The 21,424-nt window shown below is 34.6% G+C and overlaps 2 protein-coding genes across 3 annotated transcripts in view; one reads left to right on the top strand and one right to left on the bottom strand.

Moving 5' to 3' along the window:
- Nucleotides 1–21,424, top strand: part of LOC129800001 (RNA-binding protein Musashi homolog Rbp6) — a 220,442-nt gene that overhangs the window by 144,043 nt on the left and 54,975 nt on the right. The gene's annotated exons all lie outside the window — the stretch shown is intronic.
- LOC129800015 (uncharacterized) overlaps nt 9,655–21,424 on the bottom strand; it is an 82,936-nt gene continuing 71,166 nt past the window's right edge. For both annotated transcript variants that reach the window (XM_055844363.1, XM_055844364.1), the window contains one exon: nt 9,655–9,909. In XM_055844363.1, the coding sequence (XP_055700338.1) occupies nt 9,793–9,909 (117 nt within the window). In that variant the 3' untranslated portion in view covers nt 9,655–9,792. The remainder of the gene's footprint in view (nt 9,910–21,424) is intronic.

The following is a 21,424-nucleotide window of genomic DNA, read 5'->3' as shown; positions in this document are numbered from 1 at the left end:
ACATAATCCTTCCTCGAATCCCTTGAAACTTTGTAAGTTTAAGAAGGTTCATGAAGGCTATTTATAATCAAAATTTCAAGCCTCAGTCTCTTTTATTTTAGAAAATAGTGAATATTGAAATTTTCGTTTTGACAAATTTTGCCCCAGTCTCCCCTAGTTTAAAACAAATCGATTTTTCCAAAACTTCAGATTTACAAGGAATCTAAAACTGGCACAATTTATCAAAATTTTAAAGTATCAGTGTCCTACTATTCCAGGACCTGTGATTCTTCAGACGGCAAGTAATCTCAGACTTATTATGACGCCAAATTACTTTCGTAATCACCGTCATATTATTTCCCACTTTCCGTCGTTCGATGCTCTGACGAGCGTTGACCCATTAAGGACGATTTTTTCACCCGTGACCAAAAATGAAATTTTTCCTACGGCCTTCTAAAGCTGTATTTTGCTCTAAAAAGTTAGAAAAAATTATTTTTTCTGACCCTCGATTTTTTACCTTCTCGTCCTTAAAGGGTTAAAGGACCTATCTTTGGAATCTAGAATACATACATATAACAGTAATCTGGCTCCAAATTGCTGTTTGCGTCCATTTTTGAAACTAAATAAATATAATATTATTATAAATTTTATTCGCCTTCTACTATAATACCAAGAGCACAATTACTGTTGTTTGTAAACATGTTTGTAACATTTTCTATAAGAGTGAGTGAAATGACTAGATTTAGATTTCACTCTCTCCCATTCGAATATGAGAAACATGTTTACAAAACAAAAGTTATTGTGCGTTGGGCATAATGAGTTTTAATTTAAATTATCAAAGTTACTAAAGTCTATTTATTAAGCTTAACCCTTTAAGGACGATTGGAACATCGGTGTCCCATAAAGAAAATAATTTTTCCTGACTTACCTAGAGTTATTTTCTTCTTATGTATGTACATAATTGTAAAGTAAAAGGTTGAAGGAATCTAGAATATTTTTTGCAGGTCTCTAGCTATTTGCTATAGGGGGAAGTGGGGCACCTTTGAAAGAGGGGTACCTTTGAAATTGGGATTTTTCACCAATTTTTAAATAAAATTGAGGCCTACCGTGATACAATTTAGTTGCACAAACAGATTGAGAAACTAAATTACATTTTGATATGGCTCAGTTCCACTTAATTATAGGAGAAAAATCCCAATTTCAAAGGTGCCCCACTTCCCCCTAAGCTCAAAAATGGCGAAATTTTATATTCTCAAATTCATAATTGATTTTATTTATTTTTTATACTTCCAATTTTTTTAAGCAGAACCCTTTGGGCAATAAAACTACAATAATCATACGTAATATTTTTCATTAAATCGAAAAATATTATTCATTGGTATTGCCAGAAAAATTACTTAAATTTTTGGGTTATTTTTATCCCTATCGTTCATAGAAGCACAAAATACACCGAATCAGACTCTGTTGGACTTTCCAAGGTTAGAAGTAAGACTTAACTTTGATTATGTTTCTTAGTTTAATTTTTATTGTTGATTTTTCAGTCCGTAAAAAGTGTCTCGTCGTTAAAGGGTTAAACGAATTAAACCTCCCAATAACCAATCAAAAAAGGCATTGCGTATATATTTTTTGATCTTCTTTGATTTTTTGGTCACGAGAACGTATTAATTTGTCTTTAATTTGTAAACACAAACTTATAATTTATTTGTTTATAAATTCATGTCCTTGTAAAATTTTGAGTACAAAATGGGGCTGTTTAACGGAAAATAGGTAGGCAAATACCCTGGTGTGATGAGATAACAGGAAAATCTATTTTAAATGTTTTTGAAAATAATAAAATGTTTTTTGTTTTAGCGTGAAAATATTAGTGTTTGATTAAATTACATTCTTATTTGCAAATGACTGCAGTGAAAATAAATTGATTTTAATCCAGAACAGTTGATATTAGATTTAGTGAGAGCGATAAAGTTATTTCTAGTATCAATATTTTTAATTTTAGTGTTCAAGTGATTTTGTGCAATGCATGTATTTGACTTATTATTATTTTATAAATGTAGATGATTTAGGATGATTCTATTTATTTGAATTAAATAGTTTTAGGTGAGCTTATAATAAATGAAGCGTTATCGTTCCATTTTAATTCTAAATTGAAAATTTTTAGTTTTGAATTCAAATGAATTTAAATCTTTTAAGCTTTAATCAACACAAGGGGATTATTTACTATATTTGTATTTATGTGAACATTTACTAATGTTTTACTAAATTAAAAAAACTGAGCTTCAGGAATCGAACCTATTTTTTCTGAAAAACTTCATTATAAATAAATATGAGAAATTTATGAGAAATTGAATGGCAGTTTTTGTTAGTATTATATGGTAGCTAGTGTCTTTTAATGTTTCATCAAAATCACTTTGGTGATTGGGAGATTTTCTTGTTGGGCTTTCATGAAATCCTTTTTTTGCCCATATCTCGGAAAAGCTCTGGCGTGAATGTGAGAATAATGTGGTATATGTGATTGAAACTTTCCTCTTTTACGTCTTCATGGGCAACATCTCTGCACAATTGTTTGATTTGATAGAAATGGAAGCAAAGTCCTTAATCAAAGTATCCAAAATTGAATTTCGATTCGTCTAGGATATGGACGGTTCTCAGATACATTTATCAAGAGCTTGGGAGTATTTGGTGGAAAAAGATGATGATATTGAGTGTATGAGATGGAATATAACATGCCTGTGGGTGGAAGCTGAGTAGATGGTTCAACAAAACTTATTCTCTTCCTGATGATGGTCGAAAACTTCCGCCAACTATATATGGAATTTAAGTACTATAGTTAAGGATTCTTGGGCAATATGTGTATATATTGCCTTCACTGTTGCCTCGGTTGGTATAGAAATAGCATCGCAAATTGCAAGTTTATACGTTCCTTCGGAAAACTTTTCTTCTCCACCACCATACTATGGCGCTTTGTAGCATTTTATATAACAACATAAATACAAAGACGTACATCTAAATATATATTTTTCGGTAGAAAGATATTGGGTTGGTGGGAAAGTAAAGAAAATTCCAATGGGGTTGGTACAATGGCGACGACCCCTTTAACTATGTACACCGTGTATGATGGGTGGGAAATGTGATGGAGGCTAACTTGTGGGTGATAGCCAAGAGTGGTGTGGGAAGCCTCGAGAATCGTTTCCTAGATGGGCAATATTGATGTTGAGGTTTGATAGTAAGCACCATTCTCCAAGCATAAAGTGCTCTAGAAAAGAAAAAGAACAAGGCTCGATAGTACCGTCTATCAGAAAGCCAAACAATGTTGCAGTGTAGTGAACATGTTTGTATCTATGGGATACGAAAGAAGGGGGTTTAAATGTCTCCAAAATAATCCTCATCCCACCCATTTCATTTCATGCCGAAAAACCTAAAAGTGATGGGAAATCCACAATACAGAAATGTATACTTTACATTTTTCTGGCTAAGCACAAACACTTTTGCGGAAGTTTGCCGGAATTTCTAAGACAATAATGAAACAATAAAAAAAAATGATAAGAATTCTCACTAAACGAATTATCATCTTTATTTATTTTTTTAATCAAAAGAGACTTACCATATTGCTCATTCGATATGCCCACATCCCCTAACACAACCTTACTTTGGGTCGCACAGCTTTAAAATTTCTCTTTATTTAAATTACTTAAATTTTAATTTCTGTTTATTATAAATTTATTGATAGTCACTCTAGGAAGCAAATGTTTCGGGTTCGATTCCGCACTTGAAATCATCAGAATTTTTTTGAGATTAAAGACGTACGATTTACATTCAGTGACCTTCATTGGATGGGCGAGAACATAAATGAATAAGAAACAGTTATGATCACGAAGACCTAATAATTCGGGCTTCAGACTTAAGGTTTAACCAAATGAATAAACTTCTATGATTTCATGTCGACCAAGATTTTTGGGTAAATTTTGATTTGGGCTTGAGTATTAATGGTTAATTCATTTGATATCGATAAACCACTAAAATTGTTTGTTATTTAGGATTTCAGGACATTATTCAGGAATTGGGATAAGCCTCTAGTCTGAAAGCCTTGTAAGGGCATTGACAGACCTGAGGATTAGCCGAGAGACGGCTTAGCGTAAATATATTAGAAATAATGGTTAAACAACATTTCCATCATTTACCACAAAGTCGTCTCTCGGCTTAAGTCGTAAGTGTGTCTAGGGCATAAGGGTCTAAGGGTTGAGGGACCTAAAGCAGTCTTCAGACTAAAGGTTTAACCCAGTTTCTCAAAAACCAAATAGCAAACAATTTTATTCGTTTTCCAGAATTGAATAGATCATTTGCCTTTAATAGTCGAATCCTAACTTAAATTTTTCAAAAAAAAAATCTTGACTTATAAAAAAATAAAGCAGTTAAACTATATAGCTAAGCCTTAGGTCTAAAGACCGTATAAAAAGATTTAAGGAATATTATGCTTGCATTACAGAGCTATTGAAAGTTTAAAAAAATATATATCATTAAAAATTAAATATCTGAAACTTTATTATATTTCCTTCATTCACACTCAATTATAAAACCAGTTGCAGGCAGATTATTCCAGTTGCACTCGTCATATTTTAATAGGCATTAGAATAATGCCCAGCGCACAATAACTTTTATTTATAAACATGTTTTCACAATTTCCCATAAGAGTGAGCGAGATGGCTAAATCTAGATCTAGATCTCACTCGCATTGAAATGTCAAAAATATTATTTATTAGGTGAGATTCTTAACAATCTCACCTACTATAATCCTAACAAAATTTCATGTCGTCCGATCGACCTCAAATTTGGCCAAAATGTGTTTCGCCACTTCCTGATTCCGAATATATATGTGGCTAAGTTACGTTCCCGGCCGGCCGGCCGCTCTTTGGAGCTTAATAGCTCCTAAACTAAAAAAGATATCGACTTGCGGTTTTCGGCAAAGGTTATATATCGGGTGAAAATTGCAACTTGGTGCATAGACCCCCCACCCCCCACCCTTCCTTCCGCCATTTTGAAGACCCCCCTTTTTTGTTTTCTTAATAGCTCCGCCCCTATGGCATTCAGCGGACTCAAATTTTAGTATGTTATAGCTGGGCCTTAGAGCTTTCCATCAATACCAAACTTAAGGTCCCTCGACCCCCCTGACCCGAGCTATAAGGGTCCAAAAAAAATTTCTTAAAATGGCCATTACTCCGGTTCTAATTGTCAGAATTTAAAAAGTGAGGGCTTTTTGGAAAGCTCTCGTGAAATGCCACTTCCCCTTCTAACATCGCAAGTTCATAAAACCACCGCTAGGGGCGCTTTTTTTAAAAAGAAAATTTTTAAATCTTAAAAGTTAAATAACTCAAAAATTCCATTGTGCATCGGGCTGAAAATTTAGTATGTTGTAGCCGTTGATTATACCTATCAAACAAAAAAAACCTTAAGTCGATCTAAAACCCCTGACCCGAGCTATAAGGGGTCAAAGTTCGAACATTGACCGGCCTCTATCTCCGGTTCTAATTAACATAGCGACCTAAATTTTACCTTTTTGGTTTCGTCTCGATGAGCACTTTCAGATGGAAGTTCAAAAAGTCACCATAGGTGGCGCTGTGATAGCGTCAAAATTCATCGAAATTCAAAGTCACTTTTCTCAAAAACGGCATTGTGCAAGTTAATGAAATTTTAGTATGTTGTAGTCCAGTCTAGGACGTTTCCAAAATGGTGCGTATGCGCGCTTTGGTTTCAATAGAACCGGAGATATGAGGGGTCAAAGTTCACGAAATTCAAAAAATCATATCTCCGGTTCTATGTGACCAATTTTGATGAATGAGGGCTTAAACGAAAGATCTCACCAAATGCTACAACTTTCTAGAATATTTGAACTTCGTGGGACCAACACCAGGGGCGCCACAGTCGAAAAACCAATTTCAATATCACATAACCTCAATTATCTCGACTGTCGCTGAACCGATTTTGATGATTACTTCAACATAATTGTAGAGCACATTTGTCTCTACATTTCGTCCATACATCATTTTCCACTCAGACTACGCTATCACTCCGATTTTGCCGTTTAAGTGTGAAAAAATTGATTTTTCCAATAATAACGCTTTGAAATCACTCAGATGCCAATTTGACTGCCTCTACTCCACCAAGACACTTAAAATAGGGGTTTAAATGGAAAGTCCCGCAAAATACAACAATTCTTTGATATAGTTGAAGTTCAACAAATGACTACTTGGGGCACTCTGGATGAAAAAACGAGTTAAGAAACAAAAAACCTCGCTTATCTTGGCTTCTGAGTAATCGATGAGATCATGTTCTATAGGAAATTATAGAGAACATTCTGGTCTACATTTCACCCATATAACAATTTTCTGTCAGTTCATCCAAATCCTTGATATTTTGGTTTAAATACAAAATTTGTATAATTTCACGAATTTGATTCAAGATAACTGAATGGCGTCTCCCAACTTCAGCTCCAAATCGAATTTGCATGCACTCCGAGTTAGCTCACGTTAAGAATCTCACCTACATAAGCCGGTTAGGATTATCTGTCCCTTTATTTCGATGTACCGGGTTTTATGGCCATTTTGTACATTATTCAGATTACAATGTTTCGTGAAAAATGTCCATTCAGACGCTTCAATCATTTGCACCGGGCGGGACTCGAACTCAGAACTGTGACAGTCGAGTCAGGGGTCACACCGCCCAAGAGGCGAACGCTCTTACCAATTGCACCACGGACCCCCAATGTCAAAAATATGTTTACAAAACAAAAGTTATTGTGCGCTAGGCTTAACTTTAAGATTAGGATAGTAAGTGACACTATATACAGTAAACTCTCGCTAATTCGGCTCTTTTAAGATCGGGCTACTTTTTAATTCGGACAGCAGTTAAATATGAAAAAAGTTTGTTGACATTTTCCAAGTTTGATTATGATTATCAAATGAGGCAAATATGCTCAAATTTGCCATGGTTAGTCTTAGTTTTGATGTGATTTTGCATTATTAAGGGATTTTCATGATATTCACAATATATTTGAGTGTGTAAACTCAATATGTGTATGCAGATGAATAAAATATCGTTTCATTTCAAAAAGTTTGTCGACCGAATTTCTCTCTAATTCGGTTGACATTTTGGTACCATATGCCCGAATTTGAGAGAGTCCACTGTAGGTAGTTTTAGGAATGTCGTTTTAGCTATTAGAAAAACAATTAAATATTTAGGACAATCGTTATATTCTCCATGAAATATTTCCCCCTTCAGACTCCTAATGAATTCGTAGAAATCATCTTGAGAAAATCAATTTAAGGGAATGTAGGCATAGTTTGCACGGTTGATTCTTAAACTAAACTTCTAATAATTAAACACTTAACTTATAAAAGGTATAAGGCGAAAGCCCACTTCAGAGCTGAGGCTAATGCCAGTTCTTTGCTAAGATGGCTAAGATCTCAAACCGCAGATACCTTTTTAGACTTAAATTAAGACTTAGTGCTTAGATTTTGACAAAATTATTTCATGCGGGTTGTCAGAAGGATCAAAGGGCTTTTATCGAAAATATTAGCAAGAAGGGGTAGCAATGCGACATGTGCTTTGCGAAAAGGTTGAGCTCGTAAATTTGATTTGATATTGTTCATAATTGATTACGACTTTCAACCGCTTTATAAATCACTCAAAAGAGCTCCAATGATGATCGCCCCAAATGATAGGAGTACTTACAATTGATTTTCGGAGAAAAAATACTTATCGGTTCATAATCGGTTCATTACGATTATAATCAGTTAAGGCTCAACAAGGACTTAGCTAAGCCGCCAAATTTTTGAGCTTAATCACAATCCGATTTTTTCAGACTATAAGACTTAAGCACAGAGCTTTAGCTGTAAGACCGTCTTCAGACTAGAGGTTTAGCCCAGTTCTCGACAACCAACAGGTTAAACAGCAACTGATTTTATTGACTTTTCTAAATGTAATAGGTCATTTGCCTTTAATAGTCCAATCGTAAATCAAAAGTTTCCAAAAAATCTTGACTGATAAGATATTAGAGAAGTTAAGCCATATGGCTAAGCCTTAGGTCTGAAGCCCGTATAAGCCTCTTGACTGAAACCCGTATAAGAAATGAGGAATCAGCTCTTGGCGAACAAAGAGAAAATTCAGATCATTCAAAATCTCATCCGTGAGAACTAAAAAATTTGCCTACATTCTCCTTTCTGAATAAATAAGTAATTCCTCGAAGGAAACAAATTCGAAGATCGGTTTAAATACTAAAGAAAAAGTAATATTTGATATTAATTTCGTAGGACGACTTATGTGATTTGTTTATCTAATTTCAAAAATTTATTTTCAATATTTGAACATAACATACATAACCAAAATACTTTTAAATTGCTGTTGCGAACGCTGTGAACAAAAGGATTCTATGTAAAGGGCATGAAGCAAGAAATAAAGTATGAATTTTCGAAAAGCAGGTTTAATAATCTTTAAATCTTAAAATATTTATTTTTGTATCAATAGGGCAAATTTGACCATTTAAAAGAAATCATTATCGTATTATCGAAAGAAGCAGTACTTTTGAACACATTCATTCATTCATTTTCAACCGCTTATCCCTATTGGGGTCGCAGGCCCATGACATCCAAATTAGCAGCCCATGCTTGGCGATCCTCCGCCACTTCAGGAAGATGTTCGGGTTCGATCTCAAGGCCTTCCAAGGCAAGATCCTGAATTTTATTCAGCCACCTTGTCCTAGGTCTACCTCGAGGTCGACGCCTTCTCCCAATGGCTTGCATAGCTTTTCTGGGGTTAACTTTTGAGCTTAACTTTTGAACACAACACTGTAAATTTTGCCCTCACCATTGATCTAAAGTTTCATAATAGTTTCACTAAAGTGAATTTTAGGCAAAAAAAAATATTGCAACCCTAGTGTGCCCTATAGGGGCCCAACAATCCCCTTTGAATTCAATAAATGTTCAACCAAATGGCACCAGAAAACCCGGGTGGGTAATATTGGGGGACAATCAGTTATTTGAACCCATCCATGGTGTTTTGTGGAAAGTTTTCTCGAAAGAAATTTCTGCGGTGATTTTTTTTTCTATAGTAGGTTGAGTTAGAAACCATTTCTCGTGTCCTTCGAATTGTGGGAGATTGTTGGAGGTGCTTGGAACGAAAACACTACCACCCTCTCTTATATAGGAAAAACTCCAATGCACGATTATATCTCCTATGGTGTGCCAGTTTTTCGGGTGTCCTCCTGCCTGTTTTGTAAGTTTTTCGTGTCTGACGGCACAGAATGGGTGGGAGGCAGAATTTGGAGGCACACAAGAGGAAATGATATAAAGTATAGTTTGACATATCCATACAATTTATGCTTTCACTGTTGTATTTTTCCAAACAACCCCTCTATTAATTCTCATATCATACCATACCTCCCCTATAGAAGCATTTTGGTGGCGCATTTTTGGACTCTCTTATGGACTAGATGGGTTGGAATTGCGGGTGAGGGGTGTGGAAAATTGCGATGGCGCGCTTTCTGGGGGCGACATCTCTAACTTTGAGGCAATGTGACGTCAATCATTGATTTTTTCTCTTCGATAGGAAAAACAGTCCTTTTTTACTCTCTGCACGGGGTTGCCCTTTCCGAAGTCCCAACAGAAAAACATTGAACGATGGTGCTTTCGTGTGAAGGAAATATTTTTATTATTTTATCAAGAGTGATAAGGTCTATGGTGAAATTTCACTAAATTGACAACCTACACAATTTCCTCATCTATCATTCCATTTTCTACATCACTGCCCTACCTCTTAAGGATTCTACTCCTGATCAGCAACAGCCTCGTCGGTCTTTTCTTCCTCTGTGCTCTGTGACATATCCTTGTAGAGGGCTGCTAGTTCAGTCATGGGTGCATATTCCTGGCCAACGACACGCATCTGTGGGATGAGAAGAACAAAAAGAAGAAAAGAACTAAGAATGATTTAATACATAGTGATAAGGAGTGACATAGAGATTCAGCAAAACAAAGTTCTTGGAAATTTATTAAAAATGGACGCATATGCGTGGAGAAAAATAAAAAAAAAACGTTTAAGAGACTTTAGGATGGGGGTGTATGGGTTGGAACAACAATATAAATCTCAGAATCGTGAAGTTAAACTTTAGGAATTTATGGTGGAAATTGCGTGATGCGAATGTTGGGACTGATGGTGTTCGTTTTTTTTTTTGGTTCGTCGACACCAACCCGAAGCTTTACAGTGTGGCCCTGCCTTGAGGTGATTCTGTGAAGTTGCCTGTGGTGGTCCTAAAGCACCACCCTCCACTCATCATATGTGAGCAATAAAATCACGAATTTTCTCGGTACAGCAACACACACCCGAGTGGTTGCGGGGGATGATGACCATAAAAGGCTGTTTTATGGTGTCAGGGAAGCACTTTCCAGCATGGAGACTTCCGTGTGGAGTGATGTATGACTCTCACTCAACACAGGAACCCAAGACCTATGCGATACAGCTGAGTTAAGTATGGGGTGGTGTATAGGCTATCCCTTCCGCAAATGCCTTGATTCTCAAAATATTGGGCAAATTTTACTTTCAAGCCTCCTTAAAAGTCTACCACTTCAGTCTTGTACAATTTGGCACTAATTTATCGTGAAAATTCTTGGTAATTTATCCTTCGTTAGGGAAATCTTTAAAGTATATTTTCACTTTCGCGAATTATTTACACTTCCGTGGTTTAATTTTAGTACAATGGAAAAATTAATACGTTTAGTATGCACGGAAATAAATATTGTCTGATATTTTTCATATTCTTTGATCTATCTTTTAAATTTTAGTCATCTGGGCTAAAATAAAGCCCAGATGCATGACGTTTCCTATGTTTTCTATATGTTTTTAGCGTGCCGAAAAAACTTTTGAGTTTCTTAAGTCTTTTCTGTCATTGCAGAATGAATTATCAAATAATACAAATACAAAATAAAAGCCTATTTAAAATAGAATAGGCAACCGAAAACCCTAAATTGGTAACCTACATAGTCTTGAATATATCTCGTGAAATGTGTACGAAAACAGAAAAAAATTACACTAAAACTGGTCGCATTTTTCAGAGCTAATGTCACCCCCAGATTAAACCAGTTAAAAATTAGAAATCTCTGTCTGTTTTATCTTTTTGAAAATATCTAATTTAGAATATTTAGCTTGTTACATTTTGCCCCAGATTCTCAGGATATTTTTACTAAACTAGGCTACAACTCACAGAATTTATTAAGTCTTAGTTTAATTTGCAATTTTTCTCTAAAACAATCTCAAAATATAATATTTTGTGTCTGAAACTGCACGTCTCTCCACTATTATAATCAAAATAGTGTTTATAGTTTGTAAAATAACTTTGTCATCTTAAGAACTTAAGTGTATTTAAAAAGTTTGTTTAAATTTACAATGCTGAATTCTATATCAGAAATTTCAGATTAAATTAAACTCACGAGGGAGAATTAAAAGACATTCGAGTGACATATTTTCAATTATGAAAATACCATGAATGTGTAGAACCTCAAGAGGAAAATTTGATGTGAGATTTGCATAATTTTCTGCATTCTTTGTCCGAACAAAAGAGTGAAAACTTTTACTGCATAGCGGAAAAAGTTTGCTGATGAAGATAGTCAGTGATCGGAACGTTAGAGTAGCTCTTGAAGGTGCTATATGCAAAAATTTGTCAAGTAGATATTCTACGCGTAATTTATCACAGGCACTCATCACCATTCACATTCATTCGAGATTGAAGATTGAGCAGAGTTCGAGAGGGCTTTCTTGGAGCTCAACTTGAGAAGCACTGATGCAAGAGTCTACGGCAATCTTTCTGCTGAAGACAATTGGAGGGCATGTGACTGTGATAAAGTGGAATTTGGGAGATTATCGAGTGGTGTGGGCGCCAATTGAGATGGAGACTGAGTGGTTTGAGTGAATGTTATGAGTTTAATAATGAAGAAATCCCTCAGTGTCTCTCGCCATTTTCCTTGTCAATTTTGTACGAGATATAATGATTTATAGAAGCACTAGAGAATAACGACAGAGTGCTGAATTTAATGTAGTTTCTAGAAGGTAAACCGGGTGAAAATTGAAAAAGAAACAGAACGCCAATATAACTTTCATTGTCATACAAAAAGTATCCACGGTGGTAATCACACAGGGAATGATGAGTACATTCAAGGAGATGAAAGAAAAACAACTTGAGCGATTCCAATATTTTGAACAATCGTATGGCCTGCACTACTTGGGTGCAGGCTACAGTACAATAGCTCTCGTACCTATTGAGAAATAAACTCTATATTTCAGTGGTGTTTCAGTGTAATCTATTCCAATTTCACTGAGATTTTTTACAATCTCATCTTTTATGATCTGATACGTCTGATAGTTGAAAAAAAATCTGTTTCCGTCATATCCAAAATTAATATGAAGTTATCAGAAATCGATCATCAATGATGTAATTGTAATTAATACTCCCTCCATTTTAAAAAAAAAGTCGCAGATTTGCTAGTTCATTTTATATGAAAAAATGTATGACTTTTTTCGGAATGGAAGGAGTATATTGCTTAATCCATGGGCAGCAGGGCACCTGTTTTATGAAATGCTACAACTAAGATTTCCTAAAAGTAATCATAGAGCCCTAATAGACTCAGGCTGATCCTCGAGAATATTTAGCCTGAAAAATTTGGCAGTAGAGATTTCTCCTAAACTGTCATAAACTGAGGCATTAGGATTACGTATTTAGCATTAAACTAATCATTTCCTGCCAAATTTTACAAGCTAAATACTTTAGAGGAACACTTTAAGTCTATTTGGGCCCTTGGTTTTATATAACTGACCGGGTTCCGGTCAAAATCCCGAACGTCAAAATCCCGAAAGCCAAAATCCCGAATTCTTAAAAGTGTCACAGCTACTCCCACGATTGTACTCGCGTTTGCTGGAGGCAAAGGAAAATCTTCTTTGTCTTGGGAAATTATTCTAAACTTTTTCGTCAATATAATTTCATCCCTTTCAGGATTTTGAAATTTCGGGATTTTGGCTTTCGGGATTTTGTCCTTTTCGGGATTTTGGCTTTCGGAATTTTGGCTGCCACCGAACTGACCAACTTAGAACTTTAATTTTCAACTGGTACCGTAAGTGCGGATGACTTTGAAACCCTCGTTTGCAAGCTTTTCTTTACTTCTAGAACTTAAGGATGGTCTTTACCGAACCGTGTCTGATTAGTGCGAACCGTTCTTGAACATTAGAATTAAAGAAGAGTTTACGAACAGGAGGGTGTCAAAGTCGCCCACACAGGACAGTCACGCGCACTTCTGGTATTTAAAATATTTCTTAAGAAATTTCCTTGTACCGTCATAGGCACACGCTACAATATACAGTGGCGGCCAAAATAATAGAATCACTTTGCAAAGCTTATATTTTTTAACTTTTGTATTCTTTCCCAATTTGTTGATATAATTCTGAAGTTGAAATGTTCAAATTATTAGAAGCGTAAAATAAGGGATGTTTTGGTCGCTAGAGGTCTCTATTTTACACAGAATACGTCAGTAATGAAATTTAGTTCTGCCAAAAAAATTAGAAAACCGTCAATTATGGTTTCTAAATATGGCTTTATTTAAACTTATTCGATTTATAAACCACATTCTTTAATTTAAATGAAAGTGTTCCTGTCGTGTTGTTCAAACCAAATTTCACTATTGATGTATACTGTGAAAAATAGAGACCTCTAGCGCCCAAAACAATAATTTTTTGACGTAAGGTAATTATTTGAACATTTCTATATCAAAATTATTTCAACGAATTGTAATAAACAAAAATACTAAAGGTAAAATAGTGATCTTTGCGGAGCTGATTCTATTATTTTGGCCGCCACTGTATATTAGACAACTATTTTTAATTAGAATTTTTCAACTATTCAATTAGAATTTTGAACTAAACATTTCGGTTTCCGTAGTTTAACCATTTTGGTCGCAGTCGATATTAACATTATTGTTCCGTTACACAAAAATAGACCATTACTACTTGCAATTAATTAAAAAAAACAGGACTATAGATATCTAGAATCAGATTTTATCAATGGTTATGCGAGAAAAAATCATTCTGAATTTCCCGAATCATTGTGTTATCAAAAATATATATTTACGATTATGAAATATGAAGTATTAACCTATGAGATTCGAAATTTCGAAGCCTTGTGAGTGTACTAGCAGCACTCAAGGAATATTTCTTCGCAATTTTTTATTATACAATATACTTTTCTATATAAATATATTTTTCTATAAATAGTTTTTTTTTTGTAATTTGGCCAGCTGATGTAAATATTACGTACTATTAATATTACCACCATTGATTAGGAGATGTCCGTGTCTGAACATCAATTTGAAAATTAACTTTATAGTTACAAATATAACTCATACCTATGAGAGAATCCTATATAACCATGAAGTTTGTGTAATTTAATAGAGAATGTATGGATGAAAATTGAGTGACAGAAGGGACGAGAAAGCGTATGACTTTAGTAGTGAAAATCCTGAGAACATCTTCAGTCAGAGTATGCTCCAATATATTGCACATGACGGTGATAGACGTGGGATCAAACAGTGAAATCTTCTTTAGTCCCCCAACCCCTATAGGACCTACATATCCAAAGCCATTCTCTTCACCTCATCCACCTCAATTTGGTATCCGTCCAGTCGATAATTCCCTCCCGGGAAATGCTCAATCGGCCACATAATCTAGATCGGGTTACAACTGAATCGTGTGGAGGAAGTGAATACATGGTCTATATTATGTATGTGAATCCTGCCGATTGATGGACACCGGAATGAAGATTTTGAGGGTGGAGAAAAGGGATCAAGGTGATGTGGGTGTTCAGAGGCAAATGGGGAGTGAATATTTCTGTCTCCACTAATGCATTATATCCTTTCAGCCTCGACACATGTACATGGAATTCACTCAATGGTTCGTGGTGATCTCTTTGATCTTCGATGCGAAATTAATTTGCTGTAAATACAATTCACTAACTTTGTATTGGATAGGGGGAAGTGGGGCACCTTTGAAAGTGGGGCACCTTTGAAATTGAGATTTTTCACCTGTGTTTAAGTGGAACTGAGCTATATCATAAGATAATTTAGCTTCTTAATCTGTTTGTGCAGCTAAATTATATCACGATAAGGCTCAATTTTAATTAAAAAGGGGTGACAAAGCGTCCCAGGCTTTGCGAAATGCTCGAACTCGTGACTTAATGCTATACCTCAAAAGAACTTTCGCATCTTTTACCGTTTACCGGTACTCAACCGATATAAATCGATTCATAAATCACTCAATAGATTCCACAAAATTGTTTAAAGAGTTATAAAAATCATATTCGAACAAAAATTATTTATCGGTAAATAACCGATTCATTACCGGTTCACAACCGATTTGAACCGACTTATGAATCACTTAAAATATTTCACAAAATACACCTCAGGAGTAATTTAATTGAATTTTGTATAAAAATTATTTATCGGTTATGATCCGGTTCATTACCAGTTCAAAACCGATTGGAACCGGTTTAGTGTTGTCGAAAATTCTAATACCTTCCCAACGAGCCAAAACATGACCCCATTCGCTTGATAAATAAACCCCATTCTTTTGCCTGTTGGAGATATTGAACTTATCTCTTTTGACAACGCCCCCATTAAGTTAAAATCTAAAAAAGAAAACGTATTTTTAACCAATTTGGACAAGTACCTATAGATTTTTTTTGTTTTGTTTTATATTCCATATGAACCGCAGTAAAGAATATAAGTCTAACAATCTAACCCAATATATATAATAACTCGTTGAAAATTATGAAATTTTCTATTTATGTTAAACAATTAAAAAACTTTATAAACAAAGCAAAACATAATTTTTCCAGGTAAATAATGTAAAATTTATCAAAAATTACCATAAATTTACTTTTGGAAATTCACGAGTACGAGCATTTCGAAGAGCTTGGATGCTTTGTCATCTCTTTTAAAATGGTATTTTATAATATGTGGAAATGGTGAAGAACTTTTTACACTCCCTTCAATTTCCTGTTCTATATCCTTTTTTTTCTTCTGTGTCTCCTCTGTCCTTGTGCACTTTTTTCTTGCTTTCATTGAACCTTGAGTTTAATAAGAAAACTTTAAGCGTTTTTTATAGAAAAATAATGATAAAAAACCAAATAAATTTTTAAGCTATAAAAAACATTTTTTTCGAAGAATAAAGCAATATCATTTAAATTTCAGTTTATCCATTTCTTTGCTTCTGTATGCCAAAGGATATGAACCTAGGTTTTCATAACATTATATAATAAAAGTTGTTAAAGCAAATTCTTAACACCTTTTTTTTTGTTTTCTCTTTGCAGGTCAGTATAAAAACCATCGTGTTCATGTAATAGCAAAAACTGGAGAACATCCATATAGTATCATCCTTTGGCGCGGTGAAAGCATCATTCATAAATATTTCTGTGCTTAGGTGAGGAATAGAAATGCCAAATAGTTTGATTTATTCCCGGAAAATGTAAGTTTTTTTTGTGCCACATTTCACCTCACTCGTATCGTACTATCATCCTAGGTATGGTATACCCATGCATTTATTTATCAGCTATGATAACACACCGGAGGATTGTGGAAGGGAATGCCCGAACCAAAGAACTACATATGGGTTACATTGTAGTGTGAATGTGCAACCTTTTCACCTCTGCAATCTTCCACCCTCCCTCGACTCACTTCTTTCTCTATCATCTATGAAACACAATCCCCCTTCTCTCACCCTAAGTTCACGTCGTCGGGATGAAAGACAGAAACACCACAATCTGGGAGTTACTTTAATAATTTCCTAGTACAGTGTTCACCCATTTTACGACATCTATAATTTGAATCAGTTACAAGAACTCATGAGTATTTCTTATCCCTGGTTTTTTGTACTTTCTTCTTTTTTTTGTATGAGAAAAAGTACATCAATTTATTACAGAAATGTGCTGGGTGGCAAAGTTCAGTGAGTGGAAAAGGAGTCTTTCATGGCGAGATGATAAATAATTAAACGGTAAATTAACCCTTAAATAAATAGTGCGTCAAATAGCAACCATAAATCTTGAGCAAATAATTTAGAGAGCTTTTCCACATCCCTCTTTTGCTTTTTCCCATCCACAACTGAACAAGGATTTTACTTAATGATTGTGGATTTTTCTTCGAAAGCTAATTAAATTATTTAGGAAGAGTAAAAAAATGAGAGAGAGCTTTGCTATACCATCATTCTCGGATAAACTTAATTAAAATCGAATAATCCATAGAATTATTGCTCAAATATTAAAAAAGCAATGTATAATTTTACGTAGCAAAAATTGTGTTTCAGTTTTTCTTTGATACTAAAACTCTTATACATTGATTAGCTAGGCGGATCGACTTATGAAGTTTGCTATAAAACAAGTAGAAAATTATCGACAACCATTATAAAGTTAAACTTTCTTGACTAACGATCAAGTTGATGATAACCCTACTCTAATACGGGCTTCAAATCTAAGACTTAGCCATCTGGCTTAACTCTTCTAATTTCTAATCAGGCACGATTTTTTAGAAAAATGTTGTTCAGGATTAGATTATAAAGGCAAATGATTCATCAGATTTTGAAAAATCAATAAAATTGCTTGTTATTTAGATTTTTGAGACCTTCGGGAACTGGGCTAAACCTCCAGTCTGCATAATCCATTGGAAATTTTTTTCACATCTTTTATTGCCATCTTATATTTAATTTTTTTAAACTTACAAAGTAACACCATATGATAAAACCTGTATTTTTTTATCGATTTGGAATCGATCTAAATCTATTCAAATACACGACAAAATAAATGTTGTATGCGGACTTAAGACTGCAGGTTTAATTCAGTTGCCAAAGGTCTCGAAAATTCTAAATAAATAATAAGTAATTTTAGAGAGTTTTAAAAATATAATGGTTTCATTTGCTTGTATTATCTTGGTTTTAGCCGAAATTTTCAAAAAAGAGGTGGCAAAGAAGCGTCCCAGGCTTTGCGAGGTGCTCTAACTCGTGACTTAAATGCTATATATAGGGGAAAGTGTCCATACTTGATATCATTGGTAGCTTCGTAATGACTAAATTTTTCCTATGTTTCTCAATAAACGTGACTCCGCAATATATTTTAAAAACTCGCCACTTTCCCATAGTTTTGGTAAATATGGTACGCAAAATATGGTTGCGATGAGTCACATATATACTGTGAAACATAGAAAATTTAGTCATTACGAAGCTTTCAATGGTATGAAGCATGGACACTTTCTCTTACTTCAAAAATAATTTCTCATCATTTACTGTTTACCGATTCTCAACCGACTTGAATCGATTTATAAGTCACTCAAAAGATCCCTCAAAATGATTTTTAGAGTAATAGAATTGATTTTCGGACACTCGGTTCATAACCGGTTTATTAACGGTTCACAACCGATTTGAACCGATAAATCATTCAAAACTTTGCTCAAAATACACCTCAGGAGTAATATATTGAATTTTGAATGGAAATTAGTTATCGGTTATGAACCAGTTTTTTACCGGTTCAGAACTGATTGAAACTGATTCTGTTTAATCGGGTATTTCCATACTTTTCCAACGAGTCTAAACATGATACCATTCGGATGAGAAATACACTCTCTAAAACATTTTAAATCTTTGACCTTAAAAAACCGTTATTAGGAATGATTCAACGATATTTTCGTATAAGGTCCAATTGTTCGCCTAGATATTTAGAACTTATACAAATATGGATTTGGAGGGGAAGTGAAGGGAGGAGGGAAAATTAGGGACATGTTGACGATCATTGGGTTTAACTGTTGGGGGGGGGGTCCCCTCCGAAGAACCCAAGTCGCTATCTCTAACTGTTTGGCCTCTAGAGCTGACGACAACCGGTCGGACAGATGGACAGACGGAAAGACTGACAAACAGCGTGACGATATTTCTTAGAAATCATCTGAAACACGAAGATTTGTTGAGAAAAGTGGTCCTCGGGGGAACGAAAGGTGGAAAATTTGGGGGATGAAAAAAACCAACTATTGTACGGCTCTCTCCGTAAAATTTGCGCAGTAAAAATTAAAGCAGTTAAGATAAACTTATCTCATCTTTCCTAAGGTCCATTTAATTTTAGGTCTAAAGCCAGTATTCCCTATGCATGTAATGGCTTAATGGGGCAACTTGAATTACAAGGCCAAAACTTTGCAGTTCTCCTTTTTTTTTTTTTTGAAGGAAAAGGCAAAGACCTAGCTTCATGAAATGTTCGGCATATGTTTAGTTTATACATACTTCAAGTGCCTCAATTTTTTCAAAAAAAAAAAAAAATAGAAAATGGTGAAAAAATGAGTTAGTTCACAATAGTACCTCGTCGCAGCACTTCCTAATTGACGTAAAATCTACAAATCGCAATTCTTATCTAAAAAAAAGAACTAAAAAGATTTTCAATTTGCATAAGTGTATTCCATAACTAATAGAACACGGAGAAAATTGTAAAATAGTACTCCCTCCGTTCCGAAATAAGTCGTACGTTTGGCGAAAAATTAGGGATTATGGAACGGTTTCAGAGAATGTTTTTGTTATTTGCAAATATCTTATGTATGAACTATCCTCCATGTTCAGGGATAATATGGGGATCCTATCACGATGGTAAGTTGAGGAATCGATATGTTGAAGTTGTCCATTTTTCGCGTTTTTTTCAAAGAGCTCCGGTAGATAGTTAATCACTACAAGATGGACTGTGATTAATATTACAGTCTAGAATTTGATCTAAATTTTTAGTATGCACAAGTAGAACTCAACAGTTATTACCGATATGACATTTTTTATATCTCAAATTTTGCAGAATGAGCAATAAAAAGAACATCCTTTTTTATGTGTTTGAATATCTGGGTGCAAAATGGTGAGAGATAGGGACTTGGGACCTTCAGCGGACCCCCCATAAGTTGATCTTGGGACCATTTATATGTTTCTCTAAAACATATCCAGAATTGAGAAAAAAATCTCACGACGTGTTTTCGAGCAATTCTAAAAAGATGATTTTGGAGGGGAAGGGGAGGGGTGGGGGCAAAATAAAGGACATATTAATGGTCCCAGGATCAACTTATGGGGGGGTCCACCGAAGGTCCCAAGTCTGTATCTCTCACCATTCTGCACCTATTTTAGATTGAAAATAAAACGCCAAAAATAAGACATTTTTAAGACATTCGTTCCTCAACATACCATCAAGACTGGATTCCAATTTTAGTACTGGACATTAGTAATAGTTCTTTACAAGAGATAATTGTTGATACACAAAACATTTACCAACAAACTTTCCCTTAATCCCATTTTTTCCCAAATGTATGACTTATTTCGGAACAAGAATTTTTCCCAAACGTACGACTTATTTCGGAACGGAGGGAGTAACTTTTTGGGTTTTGTAAGTATATATTCCGTGACGAAATATTTTTTCAAAACCATATAAGTTCAACTGTAAAAGAATTTAGTACATAAGAGAATAAACATTTATTCACTTCATTTGGTCCATAAGTTTTTTCTTAATCTTCAACTCCTATATTCTTAGATAGTTTATCTATTGATTGAAAAGTTAAAAAAAAATATTGACGACTTTTAAACTTCTAATTCAGGTTTTCCCCTAAAGTAGTGTCCACAGACTTTTGCGTAATTTTAGATATTCGAATCGCACAAATTTTAGCGGGCCAAGTCTACCATTCTATTAATAAATAAATCAAACTACAAATATTAAATAATTCAAAGACGCATATTAAATCCAGGAACTATTTGCATTTCGAGAAGTTAAGAGCAAACTAGGAATCAATGTGAGTTTTTTTAATCTTCGTCACAAATGGTAAAATCATGATTGATGGCAAAATCTTATTTACTGAGGTTATTAAAAAATGAATGAAAAAAAATGTTATGGAGTGGAAGTAGAGTGGTAGTGTATAAAATTCACCATCAGAAATGGAATCTACAATATTTGTTGTTTGTTTGATGGATTTTCCCTTTTCTCATCAGGACGTGCTTGTATACTGACTTTGTGCAACTTCACTTTGAGTAGTCGAGTGTTCGTGTCACGACGAAGAGACAAAATGGGATAGTAAAGAAATAGCTGGAAGAAATCTTTGCAAATGGTGTGGGTGGTGTATACTGTGGATGGAGATAGTTTTGCAGAGAAAAAGTTATCTAGGAGAGCATGTTCGGACAGATTTAAAAGAGTCAAAAGATGCTTTTCAATTTCGCATTTCGTCTGTCATGGTTTTTTCACTTTTGCCTTCACTCTCTTATATAACTTTTTATCTGCAATGTAGTACTGTACTGTCATGGCACATAGAAACGAGGACTGGAGATGCTGATATTAATATTATATAATTTAAAAAAAATCTCTGAAGATCTGTTTTTAGAA

Source organism: Phlebotomus papatasi, chromosome 1, assembly GCF_024763615.1.
Source record: "Phlebotomus papatasi isolate M1 chromosome 1, Ppap_2.1, whole genome shotgun sequence".
Lineage (NCBI taxonomy): Eukaryota > Metazoa > Arthropoda > Insecta > Diptera > Psychodidae > Phlebotomus > Phlebotomus papatasi.
This window is presented reverse-complemented; position numbering and strand designations above follow the sequence as displayed.